The 18,026-nt window shown below is 40.9% G+C and overlaps 1 protein-coding gene across 2 annotated transcripts; it reads left to right on the plus strand.

The window, feature by feature from the left end:
- The first annotated feature begins 2,355 nt into the window (after positions 1-2,355).
- LOC103372892 (specifically androgen-regulated gene protein-like) lies at positions 2,356-10,906 on the plus strand. 2 transcript variants are annotated; one of them, XM_008302664.1, is made up of 4 exons: positions 2,356-2,461; positions 6,221-6,405; positions 6,995-7,157; positions 7,277-10,906. In XM_008302664.1, the coding sequence occupies exons 2-4, from the start codon at positions 6,301-6,303 to the stop codon at positions 8,833-8,835; spliced, it is 1,827 nt and encodes a 608-aa protein (XP_008300886.1). In that variant the 5' UTR covers positions 2,356-2,461; positions 6,221-6,300; the 3' UTR covers positions 8,836-10,906. The 2 variants fall into 2 exon arrangements, with proteins under 2 accessions (XP_008300886.1, XP_008300888.1); XM_008302666.1 differs by lacking the exon at positions 6,221-6,405.
- Positions 10,907-18,026: the final 7,120 nt, after the last annotated feature.

The raw sequence follows: 18,026 nt of genomic DNA on the forward strand, positions 1-18,026 counted from the left end.
TCCAGAATGAAATGCCGCGGCAACGACTGGATGGATTGCCATGTAATATTTAAAGACATTCATGATCCCCTGAGGCTAAAGCCTTCTGACTGCGTTTAACCGTCTGGCTTTTCCACCACCATGAGCTGACGTTTAATGGTCTGTAATAAAGTATCTTAACAGCTAGAGGGACGGACGTTTGCTACGGATACCAACGTTTCTAAAAGGATCATTTTGAAGCTCTTCTGACTTTTACACCATGACATGTTTAGATTTTACTAATAATTGCAGTTACATTTAAACAGATCTTCATGTTCCCCTGTGGATGTAGGATTTTGGTGAAGCTTAACTTTTAAGTTAGCAACATCATCAGGTCAGAACTTGATTTTGCCCAGTACTTTATTTATGTCCAGCTTTAATAACTGCAAAACTACAAACAGTTCAATTGGCCTTAGCTGTACTTCCACTTTACATAACCTGACTCCCTGTTTTCTCTCTCCTGTAGTTTCTGTATTGTCCTCTCTGCAGCGATCTCTGCCTCCTGAGCTACACTGTTCCGATCCACGGTTATTGACCTCACCAGTCGACTCAGTGTTTGCTGTTCTCTAATGTGCTGTTTGTCTGTTTTACTCTGCTACCCTTTTCTCTCCCTTTAACCCTCATGCCAGGAGTTCCAGGCTTTGCTGGAGGAGTTTTTTTTTCTGTTAAAGGGGAGTTTTTTTTTTTCTTCCCAGTGTTGCCAAACATCTTGCTCATTGCTAGGTTTTTCTTCACCTCTCTTCTTGGGTTTCTTTCTCTTTACTATGTGAAGTAGCCTGAGATGAACTATGTTGTGAACTGCTGCTATAAATGCAGCATTCACATGGTCTTTATTTTCTTTTGTTATGGTTTGAAAGGAGTTCAATTTGGTCAGTTGTGTACAAAAACTGTTTGAGCTGTTCAACTTGTGACAAATTCTCAAACACTGAGTCAATCCACACCCTAGTCAGGTGCAGCATTAAAGTACAATGATCAGACAGTGTGACCAGTACACAGACACTCCTTTGACCAGTGACTTTAAACGGTCGCCATACAATGCAGCTTTATTCAAATGACACAATGCCATGGATGACAAAAGAAGGATGAGCATGGGCTGTTGGCATGATGGATGCTAGCATGTTACGATGGGCGTTGTGATGGGGCCACAGAAAATCTTGGTTTGCCACTCAAAAACCAAAAGGCATGACTGAATGTCAGGAATTCTATTATGCTGTTGAAGTGTGTGGCTAGTTGAAAGCTATGTCAACACGAGAGTTAAGAAATCACATACTGACACACTTTGGTTTCTTATTTTACAGTGAAGATGACGAATTATCTGATGTATATGGACTCCTAAGATGCTGTTAGCATGTGGTTTTTTGGGTGACCACTGTTTAAAACTGCCTGCTGCTACACGTAAATGTTACGATGTTATGTTAGAATTGTTGAATTTAATAAAATATTACATGCTGCAGTTATGCTTTTGTTCCATATGTATTGTGTTTAGGGCCTAATAACATGCTAAATGGCGATTTAAAAAAAAGATTTCCTGCAAATACCTATATTAGCATGCTGATGTTAGCATTTTTTCTTTGCCCCTACATAAGAAATGGCAGAATATGACAGAATATAACATGCCATTTTTTTTTTTAGTTTTGTTCAGTAAAGTTTGTGTCTAGTGCTAATTAGCAAATGCTAACATGCTAAATACAAATGCCAAACATAACATATTTATGTTAGCATGCAGATGGTAGCATTTGGCTGTGTCCCTGTGTGGAAAAAAATGGACAGAGTTTGATAAATGATTACATACCACGTTTATAGTTTTATTTAGCATAATTTGTGTTTTCTACTACCACACCAAAACAATGTGGCAAACATTACCTGCTAATACATGTTAACATGCTGATGTTAACATTTGGCTTTGCCCCTATTGTGCAAAGAATGGACAGCATTTTAAAGAATATTTCAGAGTATTTATATTTTTGTATAGTATTTTTTTTTTTACCTGCTAAACTAAGACGCAAACATTCCCTGTTAATGCTTTGCAAGTTAATGTGAGCATTTAGCTCAAAGCACTACCTTATTATTAACATGATATTTATCTTATGATATACATGGTTGTCATATTTTTATCCTTTCAACTCTTGCATGTAAAATAAAATAATCAGAATGATTCCCCTCCAGTCGGCTGCTGTTATTCTATTGGCTGCTGCTCGGCAACGTCTCAGTCAAGCCGCTCGCTGATTGGCCACACACCAACCTGTGCGGAAGTTAATTACCTCACCTGGCTGCGAGTTTTTCCACCTGCTCGTCTGGGGCTGCTCGAGTTGTAGTTTTACTTCCAGGAACGCAGCAGCAGTCGGAGCTGTGGCAGAGAGGTTTAGCGCAGACATGGACTGACATCTGAAAACAAATCTTTTGTGTACGAATTAACACCGACTCCATTTCTCCGACATCTCCGGTGAGTTTAACTTATTTTGAAGACGTGTTTACAACAACCTCACGCGAGGATACGAGCTACAAGTTGTCACTGAGTTGGTCAGTTGTTTAAAACGAACAAATCAGTGCAATCATCCTTCTGTGGGCTGGTGCTTGCAAAGTGTGTGTTTTGAGCAAATTTAGTTTTTCGTTTTTCAGACTTAACATTTATTTTTTCCTGTCTCTGGTGAGGTTTGACTCTTCATTGTCATCCTGTGTCTGTTTACGTTTAGGAGAGCTGAGTATAAATGGATAAACAGCTGAAACACTCAGCAAAACACCCCTGTCAGTGTTACAGATAGTTCCACAAATGCAAAAGCAGCATTACTAATCGTTTCTCTTGCCTGCATTTCTTTTCAGTGATTGATCTTATGCATTCAGAATATTGGGTGGATTCATGTTCAGACATTGAGTCAGGGAAAGTACAAATATTTGCAAGTAAATGTCAATAATAGTCATTTTAGTTGGACAATCTGCCAAGCTAAACATTAATTAAATATTTCTGTTCACTCCAGCAGGTAGTGAGTTGCACAACCTGATGTTCACCATGAACTTTTGTTTATTGTTAATCATTAAACCAGTTCTGGCTGACTGGCTGCCCTTGAACACATACCTAACATTTTTGGACCCATTTTTTTAAAATTAAAAAAACAAACCACCACACTGTCATTTGCCATAAACTATAAATGATGATTCCTGGGTGCGTAATACGTCTGAGCAGCTGTTCTCACATTAAAGACCTGGAGCTGATCCGCCCCTTTATAGTTAAAGGGTTTTTATCTCCTGGGTTGTAACTCAAGCGGAACGTGTGCAGTCACATCAGAATGCACGGCTGAATTTAACAGTTGTCTTAAAGACGTGGAAGCAAGCAAAGTGACATTCCTGTCACTGTTAAATCCTGACTCAGTTGTGGGTGTAGTGAGTGTCACCGCTGCTGCCCTGGAGGGCCTCGCTCAGCTGTGAGAGGTGTTGGCTGCTAAGGCGTTCTTCTCTCCCTCTGCTGATCTAAATGGTACAAAATGGGAGGGACAGTAATTAGCAGATATCGAGGCTCTAGCTGGAAAGTCCAGTGTGTGCTATGTCAACCAGCTTTTGTTTCCAGACAACATATGTGAATGTGGGTGTTGATCAGGTTTTTTTTCCAGTTGCCTTTGCTAAGTCTTTATGTCAGCAGGTCAAAAATGTCACCACTTCATGCCAATGCTTCAGAAAATGTACCTAAGTGGTCATTCAGTTGCAAGGAAATATCAGATTCATACAGTTTTTTATTTTTTTTTTTTGTGTAACTTGATAAGACAAGTGAAAACATTTTTCAGCAGCATGAAAATATTGTTTGTGTCCAACATCAGCTGAAGAAATAACTGCTACTTATCTTCATTACAGTCAGTTGATTAAATTCTGAGGAGAAATACTTCATCTCTTATGTATTTACTCATTTTTGACCCACAGGTATTTATATTTAGTCTGCAAATACTTAAAATGCCTTCATCTTTTAGTTTCTCTATCTGTGGGAATGTGTATTCCCCTTAGGTCACTAAAATCCCCGTAGTCGACAGAAGAATTAGAGGACGTGACCCAAGTGTCCTTGATTGTTGCTGCAGTCGTGAATAAAAGTTATTTTCTGTCATTTTTAAAATTCCACAGACTACATTTGATCTGTTGTTGTGAAACATACACTCGCTCAATGACAGCAAACAGCTCAGAGGCTGCTCTAATTTTTCTAGGAACAGGTTTTGTATCAGACATATTTGAAATCTGAACTATCTTGTAGTGCCAGAGGACTACATTGTTGGCAGTGAATGAGTGTCGTTGTCTGCGTTGGAAACTGGTACCTTCTAATTTACTATTTTACGAGTTAACTATAGCTATGATCGTGTCATTTTGGAGGCTGCTTTGCCAACAGAGACACAGACTTATAAGGGGAAACTTTATTGCTGTATTTACCCATTGCTGTATATGTTTAGTCAAATGTTCTCTAAGATAAGAGAATAATGAAGTTCTTTTCTTCCATGAACACACCTAAACCCGACTGTGCAGCCACAGCTCTGTGATGAATAGGCCGTAAAACAGGTTGTAAAGTTTTTGTTTTGGGATGCAGTATATTGCCCTTGTTTGACATATTTATTCAAAATCCATCCACACAAGAGTTATAACCTGAGTTGATTGGACATTTTTCTTTCATGTCATGTCATGTAAGAACTTTGCTTTAAGTTGCCTTTTGGCCATGGTTTAGTGGATTCATTTTTATTATTTTGTTTCTAAATCTTTTTTTTTTTTTAATGAGGCCTGTGAAAATCCCCGTCCCTGTGTCACTTCAGCAGACGAGAAGTCATACTTCTGCTTTTTGACTGGCATACGTTCCTCATACCTCACCTGCCAGTAGTAATATGCGCAGGATAACAGGCAGGACGCACAAGAATGCAGTGTAGTGCTGCAGCTTGAGACGGCATATCAGTTGTCTTTACACAGATTTTACATGATGTGAAGCATGTCAGGCGTATACGCAGACAAAGAGCTTTTTACTCTCGACTGCTTCATAATAATGGCTGGAATACCAATTAACTAGCAATGCTGGAAACATCACTAGATGCATTCCGAATGTATGTACAGCATTACCTGCGTGCAACAATGCAATCCTCTGCCTTCTGTTGCAGAACTAATTTAGAAAGCAGATCTTGCTACAGCTGTTAGAGCAACAAACATTAACTGAACATCAGTGATAATGTAATTTAAGAGATGGTCTGATAGCACGCTATAGTAATGTTGATTTTTAATACAGATAACCCAAACTATTTTTTTTTCCATGTCTGCAAATTTTGATGAATAAGGACATTTTGAAATGTAGTTATTTTACAGCCAGCCATCAAAACCCCCAAAGATATTTACTATACTGTTATATAAGACAAAGAAAAGCAATACATCATCACATCTGAGAAACTGAAACTAAGGGATGTTTGTCATTTTTGCTTCAAAACTGACTCAACCTCTTTAAAATTAGCCAACATTAGCCACCATAAGCTCCCTGTCCATTGTAACAAACCCTTAGTTGTATTGAATAATCAGTAAGAGCTTTATTGCTCATGAAATGACATTTTCTGTAATCTGTAAAAGCAACATTTGTTTTAGTTCATCTAGATATCATTAATGTCACAAGTAAAACAAATTGCAAGAAACTGATTAATGACCAATGGATTCAAATGGCAAGAATAAAGGAACAGATGAAACAATGTAAACACTGTAGACTGTTGAAAGGGATCAATATGTATGACAAAAATCTATAATTGTAAATATTTAGCTTTTCGGACCTATCCATCTTTATGTATGTATGTTTACTTCATTTAATCCAGGCCACATCTTACGTGTAAATAAATATTCCCTAATTCAACCATTAATTTATTTAATGACTCAATTAGCATAACTAGTTATGTTTAATATATCACGGGAACTGCGGCAGCACATTTGCCTCTTGTTGCATTAATAAGACAGCGATTTACATTATGAGGATCATTTAACTATCAGATGAAATTTAAGGCATTCATTCATCACATTAATGGAAAGATGCTGTTATGTTTACTAACTCATTTTGGAGCTATTTTTATCTTTTTAACTCAGGCTTGTTGTAAGAGATCACTCTTTCCCAAATTGCTAAAGAAATAAAAAACTGTGGAGAACGTGGTGCCTCATAAATGAAATCTGATTTCAGTTTTCGTCCTGTTCTCACATTCTCTCCTTGACTTTTCAGATTCTGACTTTCGGTGAGCTTTACACAATCAAAAGAGGACTGTGAAGCGCAGGTCCTGCCCTCATTCTCTCCCTTGTGCAATGCCGGAGAGTGAGACGTGGCCAGGCGGTGTTGCCATGGAATCCTTGAGCAATATGGATAGTGCAGGGAGCTGCGACAGTGTAATCAGCATGAACTCTGGCTATGTGAGTGCCACTGTAGATCTGCTCATCTCCGCCGTCTGTCCGAGTGCCTCTACTGCTTATCTGTTTGTGTTGTAACATAACCGGTCGACACACTTTTTTCCCCACTACTTTAGAAAATGCTTCTGTCCTTGGATGAAGTAAAAAAATAGGGAAGTGATATTTTAATCAGCTTTAGTGACGTATGCGTGGATGTTTACAGTCAATATGAAAAGGTTAGATGGGACAGCATAAGAGGAAGTGAATCTGTATGAGGTGAGAGGCTCTCAGGCTTGTTCAGTGAGAAGCTGTCAAGAGGTTTGTTTTCTCTGAAGAGGAGGGGATCTCAGTGTGATCTCAGGCACCTGCAGTCATTTGAATTAAATCCTTCTGACAGGACAATACAGAGTGAAAGACCTACACGGGAATGGTATAATTAGTCATTCCTTTGCTTCTTTTTGAACACCTTTGACCTTTTGTTCCTGTCCTGTCATGGCTGTGTTTAGGGTTAAATGGAGAACAGTAATTTGTAAAGTTCAAATGTGTGTATTGTTTTTTTTTTGTTTTTTTTTAAATACCTGTAATGTTTACCTGCATTTTATTGTATGGGCAGAGTGAAGACAGTATGGAGCACCTATCTGCAGAGGAGAGGGCTTGTCTCATGTACCTGGAGGAAACGATTGAAGCACTGGAGGTGCAAGAGGACAGCGGCTTATCCAATGATGAACCAGAGCTTGGATCACAGGCAGAAAAAATGGATCAGATAAGAGTAAATGGTACGCTTCTGTCATCAAATATTCAATTTGGCCTGTTTTCTAAGTTAGCTATGTTTATCTTACAGATAGACATTTTACACCAACAGCACTAACTGCAGTAATGTGCTTTTCCTTATTAGACATTTCCAGTTTGACCTCTGATGGGTCTGGAAGTCATGGAATGTCCACATCAGCTTCCCACTTAGCAGAGTCTGCATCCACAGCATTAAGCATCGAAGGCAAAACTGAACATCACGCTCTAAATCCAACCACTGAACCACAATTCACTCCTGCTTCAGCAGCTGACATTAAAGGTCTTGAATCAAGGGACCTTGTGGCTCAACCCAATCTTCCTGGTTGCACATCAAACACACAGCCTGAGGTGTTGGGTTCAGACGCAGGAGATGTCGATCCAAAGAGTACAGGTGTCCTACTTTCCCCAGGACAGTCCGCTCAGGCCTCTGAGGTTGATGAGGGTCTAATCCCTCCACCTTCAGACTTCATGGATGAACCGGATCCTCCTTCACAGCCAGTGACGGTGGAGGACCTCCTTAAATCTGCTGGAGCGTCCAGCAGCAAATCAGGAGCACCTGTTGACGTGGAGCTGCTACGTCAGAGAGCTTCTGCAAATAAACCCTCAGTGAGCTCCTCTGTGATTGAGCAGCCTTCAAGCAAACTTCCATCAAAAGTGCCTCCCAGTCTGAGTGTACCACTTGTTCCATCCGGCCCCCTGATAAGTCCTCCTCCTGAGGTGGCTGAGCCCAAAAGTCCACCTGTTGTAGCCCCTAAGCCCAAGAAGCTTCCTGCCAACATTATCCTGAAGTCACACAAGGCAGCAGCAGCTGGCTCTAATGGAAATTCAGGACATTCGGTGCCCACCAGCAGTGACCGGCTGGTGTTGGACCCTCAGAGGGTCCGCATGGAGGCCCTCCGGAAGCTCGGTCTGCTGAAAAGCAGTGAGTCAGATTCAGGCCCTGCCTTAAGCCCTAAACTTTCTCCCAAAACTAGAAGGTCATGGGCAGCTCCTTCTCCTCCAATTAGCCCAGCATTTTTACAAACGCCACCCTTAACACCATCTTACAGTAACGTCCACAGCCCACCTCCTACTTCTGTCGCGTCTCCTGCTGCTGTATTACCAACAGCTGCTTCTCCAGCTCCTTCTGTTGAGCCTCCTGATATTCTGCCAGCTCCTGCAGCTTTCAGTGACCCCATCAGTCCTCTGCCTTCAGATAACGAACTGTCTGCTATCAAAGATGTCACAGAGACCACCGTTAATAACCCTCCTCTTACTCCACCTGCCCTGGTCAAGCAGCTAACTCCACCCAGGGTCACCGGCATCAAATCAGCCACCCTTGAGCGCTCTGGCTTGGGTCTAAGCAGTTATAAGGCTGAGGCCGGCCTGGACGTCGGCGGACAGCAGAGCCCCAGCCAGCTGCGTAACACGAGGCCACGTCCCGCCTCTCTGGGGAGTGGGAGAGAGTTTTCAAATGCTAAAGGAGGAGATTTGCAAGCAAAGCCCACCACCAGCAAGGAGCCAGACTCACAGAGGTCCCTGCCTGCCCCAACTGCCCCCCAGCATTCCAGAGACTCTCAGAAACTGCCTCGATCACAAGGCATAAGTGTGCTGATCTGCCCCCGTGCAGAAAATGAAGAGGACCGCCGCGAGGCCCTGAAGAAGCTGGGACTGCTCAGAGACTGAGCCGCATCAGATGCCTTCAGATATTTAAAGGAACATTCCAGAGATTTCTGCATGATTGATGAAGATGTTACAAAACGTTCGGGAAGCAGCTTAACCACATGTTTATGCATTTTCATTTTTAACTGCATTAGCTATCATGTGACTGCATCACATGACTTCTACTCGTTACATATATTGCACAGCCAGATTTTCAGTGTTTTATTTCTTATAAAACTGGTAGTCAAGGACTTTTTGGACATAAATTGGCTGTCAGTGTAGCTGTGCTGTTTGTAAATGCAATTACTTGTAAGAGAAAGCGATGAGCTTTTCAGCATTTCAGTGTGTCTTGTGATCTACAGGTATGAACATTTTCCACGTGACTGTCTGCTTATATAATTTGTTTCATGGTTACCATTGTGTGGCAGGGTCCCTTCATAGTTCTCCTTTTTAGACAGTTTCAAACATCACTGGTGGTAAGATTTTCACTTCCTCCATTCTGTTGGATATTTAGTCTGTCTTTGTTTTTTTCAGCACTTGTTAGTATTCACATTTTTGTGTATTTATTATGAAGTGTATTGGAAATGTTTCCTCAGTGCAGATTGCATCAGTTGCAAAATGTAGAAAGTATGTCCTGCATTATTGAAACATACTTTGCTGTAACTTAAAGCACATAGTTGGTGGCCAGTTGGTGATAAGAATCTGAGACGTGTGGTTGCGCAGCTGAACAATGACGTACTTGTCAAAACTTACAAGCTTGTAGCACAGCAGCTGCACTGGTGTTCAAAGAACGTGCATCATTCCTTAAATTTGTAATTGTCATCGAATAAATATTTGGTTCTATTTCTTACAGATTGCATTCGATAAGATTAAAGTGTAGATAATGTAATGTTGGATCAGCTGCTATAGCTGTGACATAATAGAAGTGTCCTCTGCAGAAGCCTTTCCTTGTGTCAGGATGTCATCTTTTGAACTTTTCATTTAGTTTTCCAGGTAAACTGACAAACTGAAGAAATTTGAGGACTTCTGATAACATTTCAGCCATAAATATTTACCAAAACTGTTGTATAAAGGCTGCACATTTTTAAATACTTTAAGAGACGCTGTCAATTAACAGTTAGTTCTGCTTAACCATTAATAAATATGTATTGCTTATATTTCCATTTGTGATGCTAGTCATTAATGTAACACACCGTAGCAAAAATGATGCTCTTTCCTTGACACCAGTATATGTTTCGTGAGTCTTTGAGCCTGTGAGTTGCAAGCATTATTAGTCTTTTGCTTGTTTTTTGTTTTATTTTCTTCTTTCCTTTAATCATCCCTCAGTGTCCACAGGTCACACATTCTCTTCACATACACTTGGAACATGTCACATTTATTTTTCTTTGGTAATTTATGAAGCCCTCGTGTGTCACGTCAAATCACAAATCGAGGCACTAGTTTTGTCGCTCAGCTTCTGCATCTTTATCTGATGTGATGTTGAGAGAACTGGTGCTACCTGTTTTTTCACCTCCACTTTTAGCTCTTACGGAACACCTTCGCTGCTCACGGCAGCTCGTTTTTGAACAGCTTGAAACACATGTTATCGCTGCAGCAGGCTTTTAAAGACAAATTGATTTGCTCTTTTCCGTAATTTGCACTTAAGGTCACCTACTGCTGTAAAAATTAAGCTCAACTTGAAAAAGATCTCTCTTCATAGGTTTTAACACCAGGGTGCTGAACTGCAGAGTTCACAGAGAACGCAGCGAAAGTTTTGAGTTGGCTCACTCTTCTGTTTTTGGTCTAGAACATAGCTTTCAAGACAATGCTGCCACATTCAAAAGTCTCCAGCATTTTTGTGGTAGCACAGCATGGTGTTTCCAAACTGGGACCGATGACTCATCTTTAAAAGTGCAATTAGACGTAACACTAAGGTGTGCTGTCTGTGTCTGTGCCAAGTGCCACTTTGTGTCATTGTTGTGATTCATTGAGCCCAACCCTGAATACCATTATTTCTTAAGCATTTTTATTGTCTTCATCACATCCAAGATGTCTTCTCACCGTGAATTTGTAGCCATTATGTAATTGGCATGTCTATAAACAGAATATTTTCATATGTTTTTGTGTATATTTTACCCATGTTCTTTTTTTCTACGAACGTAAACCATTGACCAGTTTCTGTCAGGGGAAGTTTTAACAGGAGCCAAGTGGAAAAAGATTTTGAATATTGTTTTGAATATTTTAGATAAAAAGATAAAGCGCATGTGTATAAATTATGATGAATTGGACACGACTCGTACTGTCAAAACCGACACCAAAAGGTACTAGCAGGTAAAATAGAAGTGCTTAACTTACAGCGAACATCCTCTTTCACAGCGAAGCCAAGAGAAGAGGAAGCAGCAACGTGCTGTCTGACTAACATGGGTATCTTTGTGCTGCTCTGTGGCATGTTGGTATGTGAGCTATCTTTCCTTTCCACCTGACAGTAGACCTGACTGACAAGGACTCAGGAGCAGCAGCTGTCACTTTCACTGCCACCCCCAGAGGCATCATAGATCAGCTGCAAAGAATAACATACCGCAGCAGTCTGCATACCTTCCTCACGGTTCCTGCATTTACAGTGCAAATAAGTTACAAAGATGGAATTTCAGAAGAAGATAAAAACTTTACAGGTCTTTTAATAACGGTATGCAGCAATGTCAGATAATAAGGACAACGTGTGAACACCTGTGCATCACTCTGCAGCACAGCTTTTCAAACTGTGGAGCACGCCTCCTCAGTTGAAGGTGGCAAAGACACTACAACAGTAAGTTGGGGTGAAAGGGAGTTCTGATTTGAGCCCCCCTAATCAGCTTGGTCAGCCACTGGATCAGCAGTGGATGAGACGCACAGCTTCTGGAGACATTTATGGTAAAGTACAACCGTGCACACTTGTGTGCTGCAGCTTTTGTGTGTATCTGAGCTAGAATTGCCTCAAATCTGAGCATGCCTCCACACAGCTTAGATTGACTGATTTGCACACTTTTAAGGATATCGGTGTCCAGGATGTTCACAGGGGCGGTGCTAAGAGGTGGCCTTGGGTGGCCACTCAACACAACCAGTAGTGCAGTCTGATTCACCAGATGGAGGATGCAGGTATAAGCCAGCCAATAACTGCTCTGGTCAGCAGGCTTTGCCCTCTCCTTACATTATCTCTGTGTTACCATTTGCAATACTCACTTCTCTATGGCATCAACAACTTCCAGGCAGCAACTTTACCATACTGACAGTTTTAAGTTTTGTCAAGGATTTGGGTCATGCAGCATGGCAACTTTGTATTTTTTCTGTGATCTATTACACGTTTTAATCACAGTGCTCGCCTCCCTGCATGCAAATATTCCACTGTAATAATTCCATCATCACGATTTTTGAGAATTTTGATATTGAAGACTGCAATTGGTTTAACAAAGTACAGACAAGTCAGACTGTTATTTTACCTTGATAGTGTGGTGCAGCCAGATAATCGTGCTGCAGAATGGGCTGGCTAAGCAAGACTGCTAACAGTGACGCCCATTAGAGGGCTACAGACATATTCATAGAACTGTAGTTATAATGTAATTTAAACTGTAATGTCAACAATTCAAAAACCAATATGGAACAACTATTCCAGAATTTTTCTTATCAGTTGAGGGTTACATAAAAAAAAAAGCTCATGATTTCTACTTTTTCATGTCAGCCATGCCTGCACAAGCAAATAATAAATGTAAACGAGTACAAAAATGGACTATTTTGTCTGCAGCAATTTGCCAAAAAAATGGCAAGATAACAGGTTTTGTGCCACCTCAGTGGTAATGGTTTCAGTCTGGCCACCCCTATGTAAACTGTCTGTCTGCGTCTCTGAATGTCCATCGCTGATAAACACTCAGCTTATCTCCAGAACTTACCTGAGAAGCATCATGTGTTTAAGTTTTCAGTATACAAATAATCCAGTGATTGTTTTCTTTACATTCATAGGTCGACTGCAAACAGTAACTGCTAACAGTCCATTCTCATTGTTGCAATCATGCAAAAAAATAGATATAGACTAAAAACTGTACAGGGCTTGAGCTGTAGCCTGCAGCTGATGAGTAACAGGGTTTTTACTGCATAGAGGGATGTTTGGAGGACTGCAAAGAGATTTTAGCCAGTTCAAAAAAATAAAATAAAATCACCAGCAGCAAAGTGATGAGAACTAAATTATATATATATATATTTTTTTTAATGTCAAGTTTTGATGACTGGAACTTCATTTGCTCAAGTTTATGATACAATTTTGTTTATTAAATGCTCTCAAATAACAGAAGAAAAAAAAAAAGATTTCCATCATTTAGGTAACGCAGACTCACTGCCTTTACTGTCAGTGGGCTGATCTTATTGTTGCGTGACGTTATTCCCCAAAGGTCAATTATGTGCCAGAAAAAAATACATTGATTTGCTTTTTTTTTTTCTGAATGTCTGGAGGACATTTTGACTTGTCATAGCAGGACAGCTGTGTTAATGATGGCTGTGTCCACTTAGGGAAGGCCCTGCTGCTGTGCATGCTGGTTCACTGTCATAGTTTACCCCAGTGGAACTGAATCATTATCAGTGTTATTGATTCCTTCTGCTGGGACCAATCAAAATGTTTTTTTTGACAAAGGTCTGTTGTGTCAGTTTTGTCTAAACGAGGGCTCACAGTGTCAGAATTTACAAACCCAAAGCCCACTAGAGGGCAGTCTAGATTCATGTGTATGTGTACCAGTACAACCACTAAGGCTGCAACCAGATTTACCCACTGTAGTATGTTGGACAGCATTTTAATAATGTGCACATTCTTTTCTCATCTCATTCTTGTAAACACTCTGCAAACAAACTCAACCTTTTACACAGAGGAAAAGGGTGAATTTAATGTGTTTACTTCTCCTGCCTATCACAACTAACAGGAATCCAGACGTAGAGAAAATACAAAAGTGGGGTTTTCTGTATGCCAGTGATTTATTACAGTAATGTCTTGTGTTTGCGTACTTCTTATGTTTTCTCGTCGAGTTCCCGCAAAGTCGTCTCACCACACTCATTTATGAATCGTACAGCAGCAGACAATGTGCTGTCAGTGAGGATTAGACTTTAGATGCTGTAGATCTGGTTCATGGTAAATAGTAATGTCATCATTTTAACATCTGCCACACAAAAGCTGAGCAATAAGACAGCTTTTCCTTTAATTTGGCCAAAGGGCAATAATTTTTGCATTAAGCGACTCTGTACTGCGGAAAATGCTAAGCTAAAAAAAAAAACAAAAACCTCTAACTCAATTTCCATTTTTATGTGCCTCATACTTCCAAGTCTTTTTGAAGCTCAGTTATTCAAAATGTGGAAATATTTTGGGATTTTGCCTTTGCAATAATGACATTTGGTTCAGTAATTAAAATGAATTTGGTTCAGCTGTTGACCCATGAAACATCTCATAAAACTGCCTTTTGCAGGGGAAGCAGGACCTGTTGCATTTTAGATTTTTTAAATTTTCTTTACAGACCTTTATTCCTTCAAGCTTGGGAAGGAATATGTTTTGTTTAATAGTTTGTTTTTTTCTGTACTGCTCATGAGGCCAGACTCATTATGGAATGATCTGGCTAAGCGGGACTAAACTCGGCCTGAACCAGTGTGACTCTCTTGATCCTGAGCTGCAGTTTTTTTTTTTTCTTTTTTCTTTTTCTAACTTTCCAAACAGAACTGCTTTGCTGTCAGGAAATGATTCATATCAGAGTATTAGAGAAGAATGTAAGAAGTGAATGTGGGCGATTTGCTGGAAGGTTTTACTCATCAGTGTCACAATGACCCTCGAATATAATCGTCATGTGTGCTGAGCTACGTGAGCCTTAAATGGTTTGAATGGGATCTGAAACTTGGCATATCACGAGTTAGATGAGTGCTGCACAACCCCGACAAGCTTGAAAGTTTAGCAATATTTGGTGTTTTATGTTGCACAGATGGGCAGAAACTCCACAAAGCTCCTCGGAGACACTCCCTGGAGTTACTGTAGCTGTTGGAGCAGGTAGGCGTAGCTGCTGCGCTATCTGGCTAGACAGTGAACTCATGGGACTTCCCCGCTGCCCTGGTCCTGTTCTGTACTTACCTACTTACATAGCGTCTGCCTGAAAGGAGGGCTGCGGAAAACCTTGTCCCTTTCTCCACATGCGTGTTGATCATTGAGGATTAGTGGAGACAAAGTGGCACAGAGCCACTGCTGAGTGCGCTGGGGTTTAAGCATGCCCAGCCCAGTTCTGTGTCATCAAAAGAGTTTGCTTAAAATATATGGGTATTATCTCTCTCTCCTTTTTTCTTTTTTGGGTGTGTATGTGTGCCTTCAGATAGCTAGTGTGCACAATTTAGTTGTATGATGATGATGATGGATACTCTGAATGATACAGGCTCAGTAAGAATTAAATTTATAATCTTGACAGGACAAAAATCTTTCCTCTCTGTCTCATTTGATCTCGATGGCTCCACTTGATTACAGGTGTTCGCACACAGGAGATAGAGTCCGAGCCCACGCCTCCAGTACCCGCACGCTCAATCACGCAGCTAACAAGCCCGTCTGTGTCTCGTCTACCTGCCTGCTGCAGCGACATAAGACTCAGGTAATATGCCTAGGACTCTTCCTCGGGAGGGAAACAAGCCCTCATAACCCAGAGCCTGACAGCACAGTCATGATAACACTCACATCCAGTGCTGGTGACATTCCAAATGCAGCTAAATGCCTCTTGGTTGTTTTCATCCGTGATGCTACAGAGGGAAGCTTTGACAGGCAGGAATAAGTCTCTCAGTTAGTTAAGGTGTCTGTGTGTGACACCTTAGTTCCTTCTGACTTGATAACTGTATTTCCTTTTTTTTTTTCCCCCTCCCAGCCTCTCTTGCTCCCTGTTAGTGCCAGTGACTGAAGCTGTGGTCAGGAGGCATTCCTGGGGCAAGCCCACAGTGCTCGCTGGGATGCCTGTACTAAAGTGTGGAACTCAGCAAGCCACTCTGCTCCCCTGTGGTGCTGGCATGGTGAGTACCAAGACATCCTGCTGGGCCTGCGGTGGTGTTGGTAACCTCGCATATGAAGAGAGTAAAAAAAAAAAAAAAAAAAGGGGAAGAAAGAGGGAAAAGTTCTGCGCTCCGAGTCTTGGCATTTTCACACATAAATCTTTTAAACAATTGGGGAGCATAAACGTCAAACTGGAAGAAGGTAAATGAGGAGCTGAGGTGATGCGTCCCCGTGTATGACCATCTGGAGGAGAACATTAGGCTCTCTGCAGGGCTTCTAACTCCTCAGTTCATTAGCATGCAGTGTAGTACAGTGGTGGCTCTCACAGTTGCCTACCAACATGCATCCATCTTGCATTTATCTTCCAGCAACAGCTGTTGGAGCAGTGTTTGACTTTGATATTTTGGAGAAGTACATTGTACCAACACCCTCTAAAACAACTGGTTGCTGGGTTGTTTTTTTTTTTATCACTTCCTAATTTTTGAGAAGTGGAAATTTTGGAGTTGTTGGAACAGCTGTGGCAGCCGTTAAATGTGGTTTATCTCTGACAATCATAAAATTTTCATAAAGATCCAAATGGCACCTTGCTTCAGCTCTTTCAAAGAAAAAACTTCAAATAAATGTTCAAATTCAGGGAAATCTAATAAAAGAAACACGTCTGTTCACTCAGTGTAAAACAGCTCACGGCAGGTTGTGGTCAGCTACTCTGCAGCTAATCTCCTGAACATGTTGCATACGGACGGTCTCAGCCTAATTTGAGTTTTTATTTTTTTTCTCCCCATGAAGAATCCTCACTGCTCTCTTGACACCTTCCTTGCTCTCCGACTTTTCTTTACCCAGTGTGCAGCTGGAGTCCTTTTCACGACGAGAATCATAAATTAAACAATGCCTCGGTTTCCCTTGTGTGTCTGTTGGTGTAAAAATAGCTGGGTTTGGTGCACAGTGTGATGCCCGTGCGCAGCCCTCTGTCTTTAATGAAGTGTTGCCACGAAAAGTGTACTGATCCTCCAGTGCGACATGTGTTCAGGATCTGTGGCAACCGTGTGCTGACTTTCTCAAACTCCCAGAGTGACTCTGAGCTCATTTGGTTATACAAGTGCTCACAATTACCCAGAGATTTGGACACAGGGACATGGGATATTTCCATATCCCTGACGGATGTTATTTTAATTACACCGAGCTGCTTGACTTTGTGCTGTGGATTTACATGTTTTTTCTTCTTCTGTGGATGCAAAGAGGGATTCTTTGAAGGTTACTGTGTTCTACTGAATCTCTTATTTATTGAGGCTCCAAATCTTGGCAAAACATCGGGTAGCATGCGGAAGTCTTATTAAATTACATTGTTTATGAAATATCGGTCTTTGAATCTGAGATAATTACAATTTCATGTGTAATCTGTAAAGTGCAGGTAATGACAACATTCTGATAAGATACAAGATAATGAAAACTAATCCTCTGTCCTCCTTTTCTGCCCTCAGCCATTTCGGATTGTGTGTGTCAAATTCTCTGCATCATCTGAAGAAAAGCAGAGTTGTTATCTCCAATCAGCCTCATTGTGGGGCCCTAATTATATTTGATTGAGAGAGTAAAAAAAAATTACACACGGGAGCAGGAGTGATAATTATGGTGTAGGATCTGCCCGTACGTTCAAACGCAAACATAAATGCATCAACACGGCTGATTAATTTAGGTGATAATGCAGAAGAAGGTAGCAGGTGTGTGGATGCAGATGCTGTTCCTCCGTAGGACGCTCCCCGAAAACAAATGTTTCACATGTCACTGCTGGTGAAATGTGGCACAGTGGCTCGGTGGGTTGTGCTGCTGGTAATGTGAGCGAGGTCCGCTTTGATTCATGTAACTCTTCAAGCCTCATTCCTCTTCAGGCTTTGGGGGTAATGGTGTGCATAGAGTTACTCTGGATCACTTATTTGTAGGAATGACCGATGGTGGAGCATCTTTAACCCTAAAGTCCAACTTCAAAAACATGCTGATGGTGTTTTATCTTCATTTAGTTAAACGAAATATTGGCTTAACGTGTATTTGTACAATACACTTCAGAAACATCTAAGTGAATGTCAATTTTACTGACTTCTGACACAAAAAAATCAATGAGAAATGTGGCAGCTGAGTTAAATCTCCTGCAGCAACATGCTCAAAATTGGTAAGCGCATAATATGGTGTTGGTTATGGTTTTGGACTTGGATGACACAAAGCA

Source organism: Stegastes partitus, unplaced genomic scaffold (assembly GCF_000690725.1).
Source record: "Stegastes partitus isolate 25-593 unplaced genomic scaffold, Stegastes_partitus-1.0.2 Scaffold1852, whole genome shotgun sequence".
NCBI classification, from domain to species: Eukaryota; Metazoa; Chordata; class Actinopteri; family Pomacentridae; genus Stegastes; species Stegastes partitus.

What these genes read in the sequence shown, in the direction of transcription:
- LOC103372892 (XM_008302664.1), top strand. Translation starts at nt 6,301, where the DNA reads ATGCCGGAGAGTGAGACGTGGCCAGGCGGTGTTGCCATGGAATCCTTG. An exon ending in TCAGCATGAACTCTGGCTAT is followed by an intron (nt 6,406 to 6,994) that starts GTGAGTGCCACT and finishes TTGTATGGGCAG; the next exon opens with AGTGAAGACAGTATGGAGCA. An exon ending in GGATCAGATAAGAGTAAATG is followed by an intron (nt 7,158 to 7,276) that starts GTACGCTTCTGT and finishes TTTCCTTATTAG; the next exon opens with ACATTTCCAGTTTGACCTCT.